Source organism: Myotis nattereri (assembly GCF_964212035.1).
Source record: "Myotis nattereri genome assembly, chromosome: 6".
NCBI classification, from domain to species: Eukaryota; Metazoa; Chordata; class Mammalia; order Chiroptera; family Vespertilionidae; genus Myotis; species Myotis nattereri.
The window spans coordinates 46466996-46487954 of NC_138081.1; the positions used below are offsets into that span (position 1 = coordinate 46466996).

At 36.8% G+C, this 20959-nt stretch overlaps 2 protein-coding genes across 4 annotated transcripts in view; one reads left to right on the forward strand and one right to left on the reverse strand.

Moving 5' to 3' along the window:
* Positions 1-12743, reverse strand: part of RARS2 (arginyl-tRNA synthetase 2, mitochondrial) — a 70478-nt gene extending 57735 nt beyond the window's left edge. The window contains exons 1-4 of one of the 2 annotated variants that reach the window (XM_081094412.1): positions 12653-12743; positions 4310-4383; positions 1944-2043; positions 497-580 (exon numbers count right to left, since the gene is read on the reverse strand). In XM_081094412.1, the coding sequence (XP_080950538.1) occupies positions 497-580; positions 1944-2043; positions 4310-4383; positions 12653-12688 (294 nt within the window). In that variant the 5' untranslated portion in view covers positions 12689-12743. The remainder of the gene's footprint in view (positions 1-496; positions 581-1943; positions 2044-4309; positions 4384-12652) is intronic. The other variant, XM_081094411.1, reaches the window with a different exon arrangement.
* Positions 12744-12860: 117 nt separating this feature from the next.
* The window catches only part of ORC3 (origin recognition complex subunit 3), a 56810-nt gene continuing 48711 nt past the window's right edge, over positions 12861-20959 (forward strand). Inside the window, exons 1-3 of one of the 2 annotated variants that reach the window (XM_081094409.1) lie at positions 12861-12921; positions 16537-16591; positions 19158-19255. In XM_081094409.1, the coding sequence (XP_080950535.1) occupies positions 12898-12921; positions 16537-16591; positions 19158-19255 (177 nt within the window). In that variant the 5' untranslated portion in view covers positions 12861-12897. The remainder of the gene's footprint in view (positions 12922-16536; positions 16592-19157; positions 19256-20959) is intronic. The other variant, XM_081094410.1, reaches the window with a different exon arrangement.

A 20959-nucleotide genomic window follows, 5' to 3' on the forward strand; every position in this document is an offset into this window, starting at 1 on the left:
CCTATAGAATACAGGCTACCAGAGAGCAGAAACCAGTATCTTTCTTACATTTGATACAGAGCCCATTACTTCATTCAATAATAATTATCTCACATCTACTACATGCAAGGCATTGTGCTAGGAACTGGGGATTTAATAGTGAGTGAGAAAAGCAGAAACTATAAGCCCTAATGGAAATTAAGAGTTTAAAGGCAACAGACATTAATCAAATAAAAAGAATGTAAAAGGAACTATGGTAAATTCTACAAGGAGAGATGTACAGTGCTATTAGAGTATACAAATGAAGGTATCAGAAGGCCACTGCCCAGGAAATATCAAGATCTGAAGGATAAGCAGGAGTTAACATGGGGTGGCATTCCAGGCAGAGGCATTAGAAAGTGCATAAGTTCTGAGGCAAGAGTAGGCACAATAAGTTTAAGAACTGGAGGGAAACCACTGTAGCTAAAACAGAGAGAGTGAGTGAAGATGCAAGAGCTAAAACATAACCCATTCTTACCTTTGTTAATAGTTCTCTGTTTATTTTGAAATTTACAGTCCCTTGACCAGTGCTGATTTCAGTCACCACTGTATCACATTTTAGCTGAAAAGGTAACAGATCAAGTAAAAGAGCTATATTATAAAGTAAGCCCAATGAAAGTTGTAGTTCTAAAATTATCAGATTTTCAACTGTCTAAAGGCAAAAGGTGCATCATCTGTCTGTCTTCATATTTGGACCTGGGCCTTAGCCAGTCCCTTCAAATCAATCATTCTATCTGGGTAAACGTGTTTTCTTCTTTACTGATTAGAACACTCTTCTGTATTCCAAGTCGCTTCCTCTTTTTCATTCCCTCGCCTCAAATTCTCCATCTGACATGGAAGAGAGAGAGCGCCGCTTTGCTCCCACCCTATGTACCCTGACATGCAATGAATTCTTTTTTTTTTTTTTTTTTTGCAATGAACTCTTTTTATCTCACCCACCTGTTGCAAAAGCGACAGAACAAGACATTATGTCAGGGCCTATGCTAAAGCACTTGTGTCAACACATAAAATGTAAATAACTTACTTTGTCTTCAGTGAATATGCCTTAAAATTTTAACCAACTAGATATTCAAAGCACCTGATATACCCATGGACCTTGAAAAAACACTTGTCACTGAAGAACCACTTGTTTTTATTTTGACACTAAATATTGTAATTAGGATGATTCTATTCTTGGTTTACTTCCTGATAAATACCTGGGGTGGTTTTTGATCAAATAAATACTCAGCTACCAAAGCTCCTTTATCACACTCATTCTTTAAGCATCCTTTTCTATGATAATGACTTCCATTGTTCCAATTCTTCAGGGTACCCACACACCTCTTTTGTAATAACTTTATTTAAAAAAAAAACAAAAAACTTGTCCAACACCTGCCTTTTCTGGTGGTATTATACTAACAACTTGGTCATTCTCTACAATCCTTTCAATTACTCTTTTAGGTACCAAATTCATCACAGAAATTAGAAATGAAAGAGGTTTATTAAATCATCTAACCACTTTGTCTCTGCAATCATAATTCTATTGCAATCTAATAATTTCTTCTCATATTTTAATGTTCATTTTCTCAGAAACTCATTTTAAGAAGTGCAATCCACTGCTCTAATTTATCAACTTGTTCTCCTAAATTCAGAAGTCCAACCAGCTTCAATCTGTAAATTTAATTAACACTTCAGTCCTCCTGTAAGTAGTTAATAAAAAAACTGAACAATGTCAGCTCAAGAAGAATGCTCTATAACTAACTTGAAAAATCATACTAATCTTACAGTACATGGCTAAAATGAATTTAAATTATGTTTTCCAAGGTGCTTTCAACAAAGAAACATTATTAAATTCATTAGTATGGGTGAGATAACCTGCAGAGTATTTTTTTCTTTAAAATAATAACTGTATTATAAAGTAAAAACAAGTAATAGTGCTAAAGTACCTTTTCTGCCAGTTGTGTGGCTTGAACTTGAATATCTGGTCTTGAATAGTCATTGTTCCCCAACAGAGAATCCACAGAAAGCTGAAAATCAGCTACTTCTCTAAAGAAGTAGGGAAAACGGTTATTACCCTACAAACATTATTAATATAACAAAAAAAGATTAATCATTATGAGTTTCCCACATTGACATAATTTTATAAGAAAAAGGTATTATGCTTTTAATATAAAAGTAATTAGAAATATCATCACCTTGTATTTTAGAACTTTATCTTTTATCATTTTATGAAATTCTTCCTCTTCTATTACCTAATTGTAGCTTCGTAATATCTCTGTGAGATAGGAAGAGCAGCCACTTTGGAAAAAATTAAGACCTGACTTGTTAGAAAGTAAGCACATGAGTGTTTATTACATTGTTTTCTATACATTTTTCTGTAGGTTTACAATAGGTCAAAGTGCAAAATAATTTTAATTGATATAGAAACATCTACATAATTACCCATATTGAACATCTGATATTTAATAAGAAACCAGAGAATGAGAATCTATGGGCAGAGCAAGTGGGTTAAACCGCTGTCTAGCGGCTAGCCCACTCTCATTGACACAAAAGACACATTCCAGAGGGCCACAAGTGACTCCATTCTTATCACTCTTCAAATTAGAGATGTGCCTAAAAACTCCTGTGTATCTTTCATTTAACAGCACATTAACGAACCTAGTCAACAATGACCATTGAGAGTTTTCCTGAGCCTTAATCCATTATCCAGCAGCCTAGTGTAAATTATATTTACCTACCCAAACTCATCTACTGACATTTAAGCTGTAACTACAAACCCAAGTTCATCTATTAATCAGTGTCTGTGTGATCTTCGGTATGTTGCTTAAACCTCCCTTGTAACCTCAGTATAATGGTAATAACAGTACCTACTTCATAGTGTTGCTGAAAAATTTAATTCTAGTTAAATAATACTGATCATAATTCTGATGTTAAATAAAAATGTTTAATAGTACCAGTACTGAGCCCTGGGAATTATTCTGTCTGTAGTTCTTCAGTAGCTTGGTTGGCAAACTGTACTCTATTTTTTTTTTCTAAGACTAGTCTCTAATGATAAAATGACAATTTGATTTTCTAAAGATTAATTTTAACTCTATAAACTTACATAAGGTCTAGATGTATTTATTTTACCTATTCTTTCCAAAAGACTCTGACAGCCTAGCCAAGTATTTGTGCCAATAATGTGGGACACTGAAAATATAAATTTAACAAAATGGGAATAACACACAAACATAAAGATTTTTTTCATGAAAAAATATTAAATTAAAATAAAATCCATACAAACAATGTTAATTATACAGATTTGAATATACCAAAGATTAAACTATGATTTTTTTAAAAAGGGGACATATGTAATACTTTTAACAATAAAGATTTAAAAAAGCTATGATTTTTAACATGCAGCAAGGATAATTTATAAAAGGTTAAATATGACCATAAACCTATAGGTGGGCTCTCAAAACATCTAGGAAACACAGAGGTCACATGATTTTCTATAGACAGTTATTTAAAATCATGAATACAATTTTATTCTAGACACGAATAATAAAGTAGTTCAATTGAATTTAAAAATTTTATTATTTCAATAGAACCATGACAAATATTCCCAATTAGTTCAGTGACAGGACACATTTTAAAACATCACCCTTTTAGTCTATTAAAAATGATGAACAATCATTTGTTAAACTAGGAATATTTAAAACATGAATTCTGAAATTATGTGAAGGGTTATTTGGCAGTAAAAAAGACCCAAAAGAAAAATAAATGCTTTAAGGAGGTAGGTGGAACTCAACCAGACTTGACCTCTTTTACCATTTTCCCTTTGGGGAGCTTTCAATTATATAGCCACAAGGAACTTTTGCTTTGTCTATTTAAAGACGTATTCTCAAATGTGAATTATGTAAAAAGTCTGAAAACATTCTAAACGTCCAAAGGGGAGCATTAGAGTATTAATTAGCTATTGTTAAGTGATACTTATAAAAAAAGAGATTGATGTCAAGGGAAAGAATTAAAAATTATACATACAGTTTTATGACTATGTTTTGTGGCTTTTTAAAAAAATATATTTTTATTGATTTCAGAGGGGAAGAGAGAGATAGAAACATCATTGATGAGAGAGAATCTTGATTGGCTCCCTCCTGCAAGCCCACTACCGGGGATTGAGCCCAAACTCAGCCTTGTGCTCTCACCAGGATTTGATTACTAAAAGGGTTAATTTTAAGGACTACTCTATAACTTGAAGAGTAACTTTCTTTTTTGGTATCTTTACAAAGTAAGCAACATTTTATATTATTACAAGTATGTTATACTTAACTCTTTTCTGGAAATTGGAACTGCAGATATTGACTTGATCAAGTTTTCTGGTGGAAGATCCAATACTCTGGAAAGCTAAAAATAAAGAAAAACAAAAACAAAACAGAGCAAGATTGTTAATATATTTGTTCCAGGTTCACTGTAACAGTGCTTAGCAGAAAAAGGAATATTGAGACACTTAACAACATAAATGAACCTCAAATGCAATATGCTAAGTGACAATGGCCAGACTCAAAAAGCTATATAGTGGCCCTAGCTGGTTTGGCTCAGTGGATAGAGCGTCGGCCTGCGGACTGAAGGGTCCCAGGTTCGATTCCAGTCAAGGGCATGTACCTTGGTTGCAGGCACATCCCCAGTAAGGGGTGTGCAGGAGGCAGCTGATTGATGCTTCTCTCTCATTGATGTTTCTAACTCTCTATCCCTCTCCCTTCCTCTCTGTAAAAAAATCAATAAAATATATTTTTTAAAAAAAGCTATATAGTGTATGATTCAATTTACTTAAAATTCCGGAAAACCCCAAACTGTAAGGATGAAGAATAGATCATGGTTTCCAGGGACTGAGGATGAGAAGAGGGTGTGACTATAAGTAACAAACATAATGTCCCCCACCCCCTCAAAAAAAGAATTTTGCGCCGAAACTGGTTTGGCTCAGTGGATAGGGCGTCAGCCTGCGGACTGAAAGGTCGCAGGTTCGATTCCGGTCAAGGGCATGTACCTTGGTTGCGGGCACATCCCCAGTAGATGTGCAGGAGGCAGCTGATCGATGTTTCTAACTCTCTCTCTCTCCCCCTTCCTCTCTGTAAAAAATCAATAAAATATATTTTAAAAAAAAAGAATTTTGCACTTATAAATTTAAAAATAGTTAATGCTTTTTCCTAAAAGAGATGAACCACTGAGGAATCAAAGATAATTCATTTTATTCGTTAATAAAGTATTTATTGAGTGCCTAATTTGTGCCAGGCATTGTTCTAGAAATTGGGGATATAGCAATGAACAAGAGAGATAAAAATCTCATGACACTTAAAAATAAACAAATAAATAATGGGAGAAAACTATGATCCCCAGGCCCTATTAAAGGTTAGCTAGAACAGCAGGAGCAGGGGCATTTGTATTTTTAAAAAGTTCCTTGAATGAATATAATGCATAGCCATAGTTATGAACTATTGCTTTAGTCAATCCTATTTATTGAATGATTCTTACAGGACAGGCACATCTTACATGCCTTAATTTTTCCTTGAAATAATTCCATGACTTTCACACTATTATAGAATTTATTTCAAGAACGATGAAACTGAAATAGAGAATTTATGTAACATGCCTAAGTGAAAAAGCTCAGATGTTAACACAAGCAATCTAAAACCAGAACCTACACCCAACCCGTGTCATACACATATCCTTTCAATGAGCAATGCATGAAAAGACTGAGATAGCAGTATTGCCATAATGAATTTAGAACTGCCTTCCTCTTTTCTCCTTGTCTCCTTAATTTTTATGAAGCCTTTGCAATGGACAAACCATGGCTGTTGAGGGATAAGACAAGGAAGAAATGGGGTAAATAGGAAGTAAAGAATGTAGGAAGAACTCTTCTTCAGATGTGTTTGTAACTATTCCGGAGAAGAATAAAACTAAAAGCACTGTCTCCTAACTGGTAGTATTACCTTCAAATTTAAAAAAAAAAAAAAAAAATGTTGAATTTCACAAACATTAAAAAAAAAGTCAAAACTTGCCGACCTGGAGCTGTCATTTCTCTTTAAGATGCTCTGTAATTTTCTGCTTTGATCTAGTAAAGGTTGATTTTTAAATTTTAAAGTGCAATCTTTATTTTTAAATTCTGGTCTTTAGGAACTGCCATTACTGTATCCCCTACAAAAAGGTATTTCTTTAGGATATTTTCTCAGAAGTAGATATTTTCAAAGCATTTATAGAATGAAAGCTGCAATACTTCTTATTTATACTACTAAATATTCCTGCCAATAGAGATTCTCAGTAATAAAGGTTCTGTTATAATTTCTCTTAGAAAAAAAGGGGTTCAAATTCCAATTCTAGTTTTACTAGCTTTGCATCCTTGGGAAAGTCATTTTACATGCATGAACTTAAGTTTACACATCTGACAAATGGGGATAATAAATCTATTAAATAAGAAACCAGGTAGGGCTCTTGTGAGGATTAAGAAAAATGTGTCACATAATAAGGATGTAATAAATCCTATTTCCTTCTACATCTCAAAACATCCACAACCACTAACATTTTCTGCCTTTCTTAAATAAAACTAAACTTTGCTGGGGGAAAAAAAAGTGATGTAGGAAAGTTTTAAAGTTTAATTCAAGTGAACAAAACAAAAAATTTCTTATATAAACTAAAAACTCTTTTAAATGTTTCTTTTTTAAATTACATTTATTTGCTCCAAAAGGGCTCCGAGTGGGGCTTAAGAACATATAAATAAAATGAAGGTGTAAAATTATACCAGAAAACCAAGCTAAAGATAGTTACTATGCTTCTTGAAAACCAAGGTACAAAGGGCATAACTACACAGCATGTTTTATCTAGTAACTACAGGCACAGTGCACAGAATTCATGCATGGGAGGGAGGGTCCCCTCAGCCCAGCCTGCACCCTCTCCAATCTGGAACCCCTTGGGGGATGTCCGACTACCAGTTGGGATCAGGCCTAAACCGGCAGTTGAACATCCTTCTCACAATCCGGGACAATGGCTCCTAACTGCTCACCTGTCTGCCAGCCTGATTGTCCCTAACTGCCCCCAACCCCCGCCCCCCCGCCCCCGCTGGCCTGGTCGCCCCCAACTGCCCCCCCTTACAGCCTGGTCCTCCCACGCAGCCTGCTGGTCAGTCGTTTGGTCGTCCCTCACTAACCCCCCTGCTGGCCTGGTCGCCCCACGCAGACTACTGTTCGGTCTTCTCCAGGTTGTTTCGGTCATGACGGCCCCTGGCTTTTTATATATTAGGCTAGATCTAGCAAGTCAGGAGGAACCAACTTTTCCTAAAAGTAAATTCTAAGACCAAGTTATATTCACACGGAGATATGAACACCAAAATAGAAAGTATCTTCAATAGTAGTTTTACAAAGGCACAGAAACATTCTTATATGATGCAAATTAAAAAACAAAAAGAAGGGACTGGGGGAAAAGGAGCAATGGGGATTTACTGCTTAATGAGTAGAGGTTCAGTTTTGCAAGGTTAAAAGAATTCTGGAGATGGTTGGTGGTGATGGTTGCATAACAATGTGAATGTATTTAATGCTACTGAACTGTACATCTACAAATAGTTAAGATGGTAAATTTTATGTTATGTATCTTTCCCCATAATTAAAAACAAAACAAAACTCTAAAAGAAATACTCGGATAAAGTAGTGGAATGAAGGCTTCTGTATATACTCTCTCACCTCCCAATTCCCACCTATTTTCAAATTAAAATGAAAAGGAGGGAGAAGAGGAAGGAAGGAAGGTACGTAATAAGTATGTAGGTTATCGGTTCTCCATTATCAAATACAACAGATAGGCACAGTCCAAAGATATACACTTAAAGCAATAGCCAAGGAAAGATACAAATTTTGAAGAGGAATGGATGCAGCCTGTTTGGCAAGGCTCCTGACATGAATTAACAATTCTCATTAATACCCCAAATCTGGAGAAAGAAAAAATGGAATGATTTCCATTATTTTTTTTCACTGATGAATAGGTGATGCTACAGAGTTTCGGGAAGAGTAAAACAGAAGTGAATTTCAGCACTTTCCAGCGTAAGTGCAGATTCTAGGACAGCACACTGAGGAGCCTCCCAGTGAAAACACAACACATTCCCCCAAGTACAGGAAGTAAATCTTGATTTGGTGTTGCATGGGTAGAAAGAATCAGAGAAGGAACTTTTGTGGGAAGATAGAAAGTATCAGGGCTACCTAGTAGAAATCGAATATGCTAAGTCAGAGTTCAGAAATATGTGTACAAGTCACAACCTACTGGAGAGGCAAAAGGGGAATGGACAGCTGTGGAGTTTATATTTTTGTAACCACAAAAGTGAGGTGAGCCAAGAACAAATCTGAAATGGAAAGTGAAGAAGTCATCCACACAATGCAGGAACAAATACAGAGTTTGGGCAGAGGTGACAAGCCTCAGCAAGATGAGAAAGAATAAGCATCACAAATAGGAAAACAAACTGAGAGAGAAGTGAAGGGGAGAAGAGAGGGAGGAAAAGAAAAATACAGAAGAGAAGGAATGTGGCATATAGGAAATCAAAGAACTCTTGTCTGAAAGAAAAATATAGCCTAATAAATACAAAAACATTATTCACAAGTGCTTCAAGATTTGTAATTAAAGTAATCAGAGCAATATAAAAATTGCATGACGACAATCCATCCTTAGTATATTTGATGTCCCTAAAATATAAAAAGGGTAGAAGAGGACAGGATGATAGGTACACTGGTTCTCCAGTAGCAAAGACATAAGGATAGAGACAAAGCTCAAAGCCACTCTTCAAAAAGTGATAGCCAAAGGAAGACATTAACTTGGTCTTACTTACCAGAAGCCATAGAAATGAATAAACAAAACCCAAGAAAATTCTAAAGTATTTGTTGATATATATCTTGGCTCCCCCAAAAGCAGGGCCTGAGAAAAGGATTGTATGCAGGTAGTTTATTTGGGAGGTGAACCCTGAGGGCAGAAGTGATGGAAGGAGAGTAAAAGAGGAGAATAAGCAAATATAAGATTGTGCTATCAAGGCCACTACTATAGGCAATGGAGCCTTAATTTCCATTATGTACCACCTCCTAAGAAGCATACATGATGCCCATCCAAAAATAGGAAGCAGGAGCCTCCATCCCTCATTGGTTGAGGGCTGTCCTTGACATTAACTCCACCACACTTGAGCCCATAGGCTGGGATTAGCAGGCTTTCAAAAACAGAATGGGATGCTGTTAGCAATAAGGAATGGGAGCACATGTGAAACTGTTCACACAAAAGTGGCAGCTGGAATCACAGGTGTGATCAAGTGACGGGAGATAATAGGGCATAATATTCAATAACAGGAAAAATGTCCCTGAAATAAAGAACCAAATCTATATTGTGGTATATTATGGGAATGGCACACCACTCTGCAGTGAAAGAATTAAACCTCCATACATCTTTATAAATATTTTTTAAAAATTGAGGCAAACAAACAAAAACCCAAGTTGCAGAAGGATAATTACAGTTTGATTATCACTTATATAAAGTTTAATAACTGGCCCTAGCTGGTTTGGCTCAGTGGATAGAGTGTTGGCCTGCAGACTGAAGGGTCCTGGGTTCCATTCTGGTCAAGGGCATGTACCTAGGTTGCAGGCTCCTCCCTGGCCAGGGCCCTCCCTGGTCTGGGCACAAGCAGGAGGCAACCAATGGATGTGTTTCTCTCACATTGATATTTGTCTTTCTCTTCCACTCTCTCTAAAAATCAATAGAAAAATATCCTCGGGTAAGGATTTAAAAAAACATAAAATTAATAACTGAAAAATAAATTATTGTAAATATTAAAATCTCCTGGCTACTCATCCCTGGTTGCAAATTCTCTTTCCTCACATATGAGGTTTTGTTTTACCATATCTGTGCATGTCATTTACAACCTATGAATGCATCCCAATTAGTAATGGGTACATGAATATTATCTATTTTCTTCTCCATGATTAAATATTTCATTAAAAAAAGAAACAAACTGAACCCACAGATGATAGTAAATTAGTATGTCAGGAAAATATTACACAGAAAATTTAACAAAGAAACATCAGGCTAAGTTACTAAATTTCAAAAGATAAAGCATCCAATCAAAAACCTAGAGATGAAAAGAACTTTACTTTGTATTCATGTTGCCTAATCACATGGTTAAAGCAAATAATTTAGCAATGATGTTATATAGGACTAAATTCATCCACTAGAAAAACTACAGGCAGGCATGTTTGTTTCACTTGCTCAGTTGTTTTTAGTTTGATTTAGTTGCCAACATATGAAAATTGGAAATTTAAAAAATAACATTGGATTGTTGTATGCATTTGTACATATGGTATAAGTCTTTGGAAAATTCAAAATTAGAACTAAATAATGTTATTGCTTTATTTCTAAAATGAAGATATTTTATATTTCCAAATCTACTTTGATATTTCTAAACATGCTAATTTTTTTTAATAATTAAACCTCCAAGATTATTTTATCTGAGAAGTCAATTTTTTTTTAAAGTAATGTTTGAAAAAAATAAAGCACCATGAGCCCTTCTTAAAAAATATATTTATAAAGAAATCCGGCCAATTAAGTCATGTAACCAGGAAAAGTATTGGTAATAAGCATCTTATCCAAATCAATATAAAGTGAACAGCAGATAAGTTGTGCATATATGGCTAATAAACAGACTATGGGTGTTACAAATGAATGAGAAAGTTACCCAAACAAATTAGGAATGGTAGAGGAAAGTTATGCCAACTATAAGAGTTCTAATGTCCTCGTCTTTCACACCAGGGGTTGATATTGTCTAAATATGAAACATGAAGATTTTAAAGAAACATTCCAAATTGTATTGTTCTGCATAATCTCTTAACTGCAGAGGATTCGTGTAGAAAATACATCAATAATTCTTTGCATTACACTTTGGTTTCTTTTTCTTTCATTAAATTCAAGCAAAACTATGTTTAATACTTCTTATTTAAAACAATATTTCAGTTATGCATACATGGGGAATCCTAACACTATTACACTTTTAGTAGTTGGACATTTTTCATTATAAAACTTTTAAAGAAGCAAACAAACCTAAAAATAAAAACTCATTACAATTTTTATAAAAAGCATATTTACCCAGTTTTTCTACCTTCCTTCCTTCTTTTTTCCTGACTTTATAAAAGTACTGCTAAGGAATTTTCACTGAAAATTAATTAGGGTTCAGATACGTAGCTTTCTGGTGACCTAACCTCATGTGGGACTAAAGCATTCACTGAGAGTAATGTATAACTAGATTCCCAGATCAGAAGTGTAGCAAGGGGATTCAAAATACCGTCCTCAGCATTCTAATTTAAGAGTAATGAATATTTATTGAGTGTATACAATGTACCAAACACAACCCCCAAGTACTAAATACGGATTGATTCATTAAATCCTAATGACAATCCTATAAAGTAGCTAAATAACTTTCCAGACTTTACAAATGAGGGACAGAGAACTCACATACCTACCAGAGAAGCGGGACTTAAACCCACATGTCCTCATGGTCAGTGTTCTTAATCACTATACCAATGGCTCCCACCGTGGCTGCACATTGGCATGACCCACGGATCTTTAGAAAACACTGATGCAAACATTCTCATTTAACCAGCACAGGATGGGGTGTGAGCAACAGGATGTTAGTAAGTTCTTGTGTTGATTGTAGTGTGCAGAGAAGTGTGCGGACCACTGCCCTACACCTTTCTGCCTCCTGGCCGTCCTTGGTTAGCAGTTATCAAGCCTGGATGAACATCAACATCACCTGATAGAACTTCAAGACCCGCCCCTACGCGGGGGGCCTGGGCTTGGGTATTTTTTAAGGGTCCTCAGGTGACCGCAGTCTGCAGCCAAGGCTGGAGAACCACTGTTTAGGGCAGTGGTTCTCAACCTTGGCTGCACATTAGAATCACCTGGGATTTTGTTTTATAAAATCCTGATTTCTGGGCCTCATCCTCTGGAAATTCTGTTTCTTCGTGACTAATGTTGTGGCCTCACCCCATAACAAAGAAACAGAATTTCCGGAGAATGAGGCCCAGAAACCAGGATTTTAAAAAGATTCCCAGGTGGTTCTAATGTGCAGCCAAGGTTGAGAACCACTGGTCTAGGGAGACACCAGTTGCCCTCCCTGTTAACAATCAGGACTAATTACCACCACCTAGGGATTCAGAGGGCAAGAAGGCAGAACCATGTATTTCCCCAGAACTTCCTTTTTACTATAAGAACACTCTGGGTACTGCACGGCTATATCTTCGGTTTACAAACCCTAAGACCCTTGAATAAGCCTTTATCTTTCATTTTAGCCAAAGCCTCCTGATTTCCCTAGGACTAGGTCAACGTTCATTGCTGTGGGGTCTAATCATGGCCCCGCGACTTCTCCACCCAGATAAGGCGTACAAAGCTGTAGGGTGGGAAGGCGTGAGGGAAGCCACGCGCGCCTCTCCAAGTTCACTTTCCACCCTGAAGGCTGGTCTGAACCGCACGCCCGACCCTCCACTGGGTTTGCCTCCGCAGCGGAGGCATCCAGAGGACGATGAGGAAGCGGCAGAAACAAGCGGGGTTTCCTCAGAACCCGCCCGTCCGCTGACGGCTTCGGGGGCGCGGGGCTCGGTTCCTGGGACCGTACCTGACCGGCAATGGACCTGCGGAAGCCGCACGCCATGTCTACTTCCACGTAGTGCGTCCCCGAGTGTCCAGACAAAGCCACGCCCCGCCCTCCTCTGAAGCCCCGCCTTCACGCGCCGGAAGCCCGCCTCGGGGGTGATGCCAGCCAATCAAGAAGCCCAGTGGCTCGTCACTAACCTCTGCCCTGCTGCCGCGAAGGAGCGCGGGAAATCCCGAGTTTCTGGATGCCGTGCTGCCGCTGGGACCATGGCCACCTCCTCGGTGTCCAAGGTACGCGGGGGCGGGCGGCCACTAAGACTCCGCCGCAACCTCATCCCCTTTCGGGGAAGGCACGGAGCGGAGGTTACCTGGGCCTCGGTGTACCGACTTCAGGGGAAGGTGGCGGTCGGAGCTGAGATCTTGGCTCCCGGTCTGGTTCAGGCCAACTTTGGGGAGCGAAGACGCCCGCCCGCCCGCCCGCCTGCCTTAGTGTTTTGGCTAGGAGGATTGATTTTTAAATTCTGGTTTGTGGAGGTCGGCTGTCCGGAGGATGTGCCCCAGTCAGCCGTCCTCTTTCTTTCCTTCTCAAATGTTTATTGTGTCAAACACTCCATGCGGTACCAGGATACAGGGGTTAACAAAATAGACTGCACCGCAGAAACACATTAAACACGGGTAAACTGAGCACAAACTGTGATAAATGTGAGCAAGAAAGGAAGTTCTAAGCGAGAGAGCAGGAGAGCTAGAAGAACCTAGATTGCCCGAGGTCAGGGAAGGCCTTTGGAGAAAGACATTTGAACTGAGACCTGAAAAGTGAGAAGTTAGGTCAAGGAGTGGGGCGTGGGTGGGGGGTGGAGGGTGTTCGCAAAGAGGATATGTGCTTTGGTCCAGAAAATAGAAGTAAAATGGCATATTAAATAAAGGAGTTGAAAAATCTGTATAATTAGAGAGTAGAAATAGAAAAGGGAGCCTTATGAAAAGTAGTGTACGGGTGTGTGTGTGAGGAGATCATATAGATCTTCTCATACTGGCTGCTTGGATGGCCAGGGATTGCAAGACATGGTATAGTAAACCGCGGCTCGCGAGCCACATGCGGCTCTTTGGCCCCTTGACTGTGGCTCTTCCACAAAATACCGACTTCTGCACATGGGCCACAAAGTTTCAATCGCACTGTATGCGCGCGCCCGCACGTGGTATTTTGTGGAAGAGCCACAGTCAAGAGGCCAAAGAGCCGCATGAGGCTCGCGAGCCGCGGTTTGCCGAGCCGCATTTTGCCGACCACTGGTATAGTTGGTCAGAAGATAAACTTTAGAGCCCTATTGTCCAGTGCGGTAGCCATTAGCCACATGTGGGTATTTAAATGAAAATAAAGTAAACTTAAAAGTTTAGTTCCTGCCGAAGCCGGTTTGGCTCAGTGGATGGAGCGTCGGTCAAGGGCATGTGTCTGGGTTGCGGGCACATCCCCAGTGGGAGATGTGCAGGAGGCAGCTGATCGATGTTTCTCTCTCATCGATGTTTCTGGCTCTCTGTCTCTCTCCCTTCCTCTCTGTAAAAAATCAATAAAATATATTTAAAAAAATAAATAAAAAGTTTTTAAAAAAAGAAAAAAGTTTAGTTCCTCAGTCTCACTAATATGACTACATCTTAGTGCAGATTTTAATATTTCCCTCGTTACTGGAAGTCCTGTTGGATAGCACTGCTATAGGCGGTCAAGTAAGACCTTTAGTAATATGAGTGCAACTGGAAGCATCTTACGTTAATGCTGCCTGGTAAAAATGAGAATGCAGATGAAGAAGCTACAAAGACATTTCTCTATGTATAAAACCAGATGAATGGAGAAGGCTACACCATGGGTCTAATTTTTAATGATTAAAATTAAAATAAAATTATGAGAACAGTGCCTTTCAAGATTATATATCAAGGAGGAGCTACAAGCTTAGGGTTAAGTTTACAAAGAACTGTGTTGCTAGGTGCAAGCTAGAAGAGATATTTAACTGCTAGTATTTAAAAAAATTTTTATTACGATTGGTACTGTTTTTGTTTTGCCCTGGTTGTAAAGTTTCACAGATTTTAGATGGTCTGTCTTCTAATCCCTTTTGTTGCATAAGCCTCATATTATTTTTTAATCCCCACCTGAGAATATGTTTTTATTGATTCTTAGAGAAAGGAAGGGTGTGAAAGCGAAAGAAACATCAATGTGAGAGAGAGACATTAATCGGTTGCCTCCTGTACCCACTCTGATGGGGAATCAAACCCATAACCTAAGTATTCCCTGAACAGGAATTGAACCTGCAACCTTTTGGTGTATGGGAGCACGCTCCAACTAATTGAGCCACCCAGCCAGGGCAAGCCTCTTATTTTTGTATATCTTGCAGAATTGTGAGAGTTTTCCCCCCCAGAAAAGCACTAACGGCATTATAACAGAAACGCTTGTATTGAGATGATTATGAAGGGAACCTTACATGAATAAGAATATTAGGCTATTTTTCCCTAACCTATCTAAACTTCTCTTTCTTTGTCATATTTTCTTGCTGTCGGCTGTCCTAGACTTCTTCCTTCATCTCAAACATTCCTTGATCAGGAGTTCAAAGTGGTTAACCATATTACTACCACTGCCATACATTAGGATTCCTTATTGACACTATATTTCACTCCTTCAAAGCTCCTTTTCCTTTACTGAATTGCAGATAGATATAGAAAGGAGGTGATAACAAGCTTGTCGTGGTACCACATGATTTTTCTAAATATGTATGTGTATTTTAAATAGTTGCACTAGCTGCAGATACAAGAGTATAGGGCAAAGTTCTCACTTTGGATCCTGTAATCCAAATGGCCACTTTATATTTGCACTGACTTTTTCTAGATACACAGGTATCCACCAAAAAAGATATACACACTTTGAATGATTGTAAAGTCAGTGTTTATTAACACAGTTCATTTTCAAAATTGAGTTATCAGCTATTAAAGTGTATATACATTTTTTTCCGACACCCTATATTTTTTTTACTTTTTCATTTCCACAGAAATGGCTGTCTTAAGAAGCTGTCCATGCTTTAGGATTGGGAGAATAAACATAGGACCAGTAGCTTGGGGACTATATATCACTAATCAAATAATAACATGAAATTAGATGTAGCTAGGAAATTACCAGGGATATTACTTGGCAAGCATTCATTCTATATACTGATTGCCTAGTGTATATGTTAACACTGTCCTAAACATTGGGAAAATGATCATGCACTAAATGCAATCTGTGCTCTGAAGACACTCAGAAACTATTTAGGGAGACAAACCCTAAATAACTATGATGCAGAGTGAAAGTGATTAAAAAATAAAGATACTCAAGTCCTGTGAGAGCGTAGGAGAAAGAATAATTCTAACTAGAGTGGCTGAGTTTGAGTTGATCTGTAATAGATAAATGAATATGTATTTATCAGATGAAGAAAGGTGATACAATAACAGCCCAAATTGTCTATTTCCCATCATGGTTAGATAGTTGGAGTTTAATTAAATAACAAATACTTCTTTTGAGATGGAGAGCATCACTATTTTATATCTTCTTGATCTTCATTTTAATGTATACTACTAATGTTCTTTCTTCTCTAAGTTTTATAAAAATGGAATCTTTCTGCATTTAAATTTCATCAGAGTTTATTTTCTTCGTCTCTTAGATCAGGTCCCAAAGAACATAATCAAAGATGAACATCCCATGAGAAGGAAGAGAAAGAAATGGATAGTCCTTGTTTAAGAATTTTCCTTCTATAACTCAGATAGAAAAGAGCCATTTTAGCACTTTAAAGAAACACCTTTTTTAAAAAAAAATCTGCTTATCCATAGAATACTTGGTTAACAGATTTATCTGCTCCTTGGCTACTTTGACTTTATGCTTTGTATTTCTTTTTATAGGGCTGTTTTGTGTTTAAGCCAAACTTCAAGAAGAGAAAGATCTCTGTGCCAATAGGTATGATGTCTTAATACCAAATTTGTTACTTTTCTACCCCTGATTGAATTTAGTACTTTTCTTGTCTAAGCATGGCTTACAAAGGGCAAATTGAAAAGTAAATTTCCTTCAAAGGATATGTCACCATTCTTTAAAAGAGATTGTCCTAAAAATCTCAGTGGTTTTTCTGGGGCAAAATAGGGGGTATTGACTGTCAAAGGGCAATAGGGACTTTTTTGGAATGAGGAAAATAGTTCCCTAGATTTGAGGGGGTGGTCATGAGAGTGCATACTTTTGTTAGGACATATCAAATGGGGATACTTAAACATAAAGAACTTTCAGTGATGTTGCTAGTAAGTGACAGAGCTGGGTTTAAACCCAAGCTGTCTGATTCTCAAATCCATGGTCTAACTTTTACTTTCAAAATATGAGGTGAGTTTTTGCTTAGAACTTTTTTTGTATTGAATTTCAGCTATAATTTATTAAGATTTGTATAAAGTTTTTAGTATTAGTAAACCTAATGTGTGCAATTGTATAATATGAACTTTGAGGTACATTAGGTTTTTCCCATTGTGCTGATCTAAGACCCACAGATATTGTTATAATATGAAAATCTTAGAGGAACTGACCCTAATTTTAAGACAGATGGACCAGAAATGAAGAAAACATCCAGAATTTAGCACTTGCCTTCAATGGCTTCCGTTCTTGAAACAAGATTGCCTGAATAAGTAGGAAGATGTTTTGCATTGTGCCCACCATCTGTCTAAGAAAAGATTGGTAACTCTCCTCCTCAGTATTCTGTGGAGAGAGAGAGGTTGGGAGGGCTATGAGTAGGAGCAGGAGGGAACCTGTCAGCATTGAAAGCTGGTATTTATTCTGTAGCTCCTACTAGATTGATAAGTGACTGAGAGAAGTCTTGGTAACAGGTTAACATGTCCTATGCTCTTGTTTTCCAATTTTTGGAAGTTTTTTGTTATCTATTTTGATGCAGCGTTATTCAACACAAAAAAAATTCATGTCTTAATTTGCCATTTTAACATTTGATAGGATTTTACTGATTTTCAAAGATGACTATTTTCATTCTGTTTAAGGCTAACTTATTATTCTGCTTTGTCTCTTAGTACTAGTATATCCCCTTGCTTTTTTTTTGTTGTTTGCATTTTTATACTATAACCTTGTCTATCATTTTACTATATGATGACTTCAGTATATTCTAAGCCCTTTGATAAAATTTTTTAAAAATCAGTATTTGCCCCAAACTTAGTCAACTGTGATTAGGAGGAAAGTTCCTTAATATGAAAGAGAATTTCTATTACAAACTCTCAGTTAACATTTAAATTTGATGGTGGAATACTAGCAGCATTTCAGTGAAGTCAAGAACAAAATGTGTACTTTCACAATTATGTAATATCATGAAAGTTCTAGCTATTAGAATAAAATACCTAGTAGTGAACAAGATTTAAGGAATGTAAAATATTGATTAAAAGAAGAGACTTGTAGTATTTTTGGACATGAATTTTTAATATATTTTCTCCCCAGAATCTATAGATTTTCTTTTATCCAGTCAAAATACCAGTGTAGTCATTTTTTAGAAATGACAAAATAAGTTTGAAAGAATGGCTTAAATTTTTTTGAAAAAGAATGATGATGTTTTGTGGTGATGGGAAGAAGACCTGAATTTATTAAATATTAGCTACAATAATTAAAATAGTTCAGGACTGGTATGGTTAGATGCAGTAAAACAAAAGAAAAAGTTCAAAAATAGTTCCAAATGTATTTATAAGCATTTAGATGATAAGGACATCCCAAATCAGACGAAAGGAATTGTTTTTCAAACTGAAAATTTTTACATATAATCCAACTGCGAGTCATGAAATCAATTTAGTGGGTGTTGAGAGTTTTAAAAAACAGAATAGGAAACATTTGGTATCACATGGTAAGTATTGTTTTGTGGGACTTTGTTTTGGTTTCTATTATATGTGTGTGTGTTGGGTTATGATGTAAGATGTATTCCATAAGGTGGATCATGGTTTTAAAAGTTTGAAAACCACTACAGTAAATGGTATTTTGATAAATGGCCAACCACTGGGAGGAAAACATTCCAAAAATATATAACATAATGCAGACAGAATAAATATAAGTCTGGGCTAAAACTGTCTCAGTTGAACAAATGAACAAGGATAGTAGTAGTAAGAATCATTTAATAAAGGAGAATTCAAAACAGATATATAAAACAAAGTATATACAGCCTTAGAATAAGAGTAAATAATGAGAATATATTAATATTGAACGTATACAATTCAAATCAAAACCATTAAATAAAAACTTAGAAGTTCAGAAGTAAATGATAGAAATACATTATAAAAATTAAATAAGATATTTAACCTTACAATACTTACAATAAGAATTTAAGATGTATAAATAAAATGAAATATAAAAGATAATGTTACCTATCCCCAAATATATATATATGTATATATATATATATACCAAATATATATATATATGTATATATATATACACACACACACACACACACACACACATATTATATAAAAAAGACATTGACTTATTTCTGTGTTTTCAGAGGAGTATTTTAATGAAGGGAAAAATGAGTCTGAGGACAGTAAGCTTCGATTTGAAACTTATCAGTTGATATGGCAGCAGATGAAATCTGAAACTGAGGTGAATACTTTTTTTAATAACATTTCTCTAATACCGTAAATCTCATATTTGTTGTTTCTCATCTTTTCCACCAGTTTATAAGACGATTGATGAAATGTTGGTAATATTGGTTAAGCACAATCTGTATATCGTAAAAAAATCAAAACCCTCATGTTCCAAGTATTAAGCATAGCTTCAGGTACTGGAACTTACGTTTATAATGATAGTTGCTAAGGCAAGGGGCTCTTTACATATCCTCACAGCTTTGAAATGCTGGCACTGTCCAAATTACCCATTCAGTTACACAAATAAGAAATCAAGCTATTTCTAAATACTTCACTCTCTCATCCTATATCTAGTTACTATGTTCTTTATATTCCAGCTCTGAAAAATTTCTCCACTATAGCCGATTCATTGTTCTAGAGCTAACAGATTTTTTTTGGCCAACACAGTGTTGTATTTTTTTTTCTTTATTGATTAAGGTATTACATATATGTCCTATCGCCCTATTGTCCCCCCCCCACCCACACACACACACCCTCCCACACTCATGCCCTCACCCCCCTGGTGTCTGTGTCTGTTGGTTATGCTTATATGCATTCATACAAGTCCTTTGACTTGTTGATCTCTCCCCTTTACCCCTTTCCTCCCCTACCTTTCCTCTGAGGTTTGACTGTCTGAGCGATGCTTCTCTGTCTCTGGATCTGTTTTTGTTCATCAGTTTATGTTGTTCCTTATATTCCATAAATGAGTGAGATCATGTGCTTTCTCTGACTGGCTTATTTTGCTTAGCATAATGCTCTCCAGGTCCATCCATGCTGTTGCAAATAGTAAGAATTCCTTCTTTTTTACCTCAGCGTAGTATTCCATTGTGTAGATGTACCATAGTTTTTTAATCCACTCATCTGCTGATGGGCACTTAGGCTTTTTCCAAATCTTAGCTATGGTAAATTGTGCCACTATGAACATAGGGGTGCATATATCCTTTCTGATTGATGTTTCTAGTTTCTTGGGGTATATTCCTAGAAGTGGAATCACTGGGTCAAATGGGAGTTCCATTTTTAGTTTTTTGAGGAAGCTCCATACTGTTCTCCACAGTGGCTGCACCAGTCTTATTTTTTTTTTTTTTAATGCCTTTCGGACGTTTATGTGCTTTTCAGTTTATTACTGCTTCCCGCCACACTTTATTGCTTTACACCTAGTGGCTTTGCTCATGCATGTATTCCATGTGACCCTTGAAGATATTTGAGTTTGTGGTTTCCAGTTTAGGCCCTCCTTATTTTTTTACCTGATTGTCATGATATCCTCCTAACTGACTCTAGTGTAAAATCCTTCAGGTCTGCCACTAGTCCCTGTGGCACTGTTGGCCAAATTAGAAAAATCCTCCTTTCATGCAGATACAGTCTTAGGTCCTGCAACAGGGGTTTTCCAACTCCGGGGCCAAATGCCTTCACAGTGCTGCCAGATTAACCCTTCCTAATCCCGATTTAATCATATCTCTACTTCAAATGTCTTCAGTGGTTCTCCCTACATGATAAAATCCAAACTCTTACCATCAAATATATTTTTTCTTGGTCTAGCCCTTTGCTTATTTGTCCAATCGCATTCCCTACCACTTTTCATGTTCTTTATGCTTAGCTATATCTGTGACTCTTCAGTTGTTTGGTACTTTCTTCCTTCCTTGCCTCCTTTACTATTTATTCATTCAGACTTCCTTTACCTACC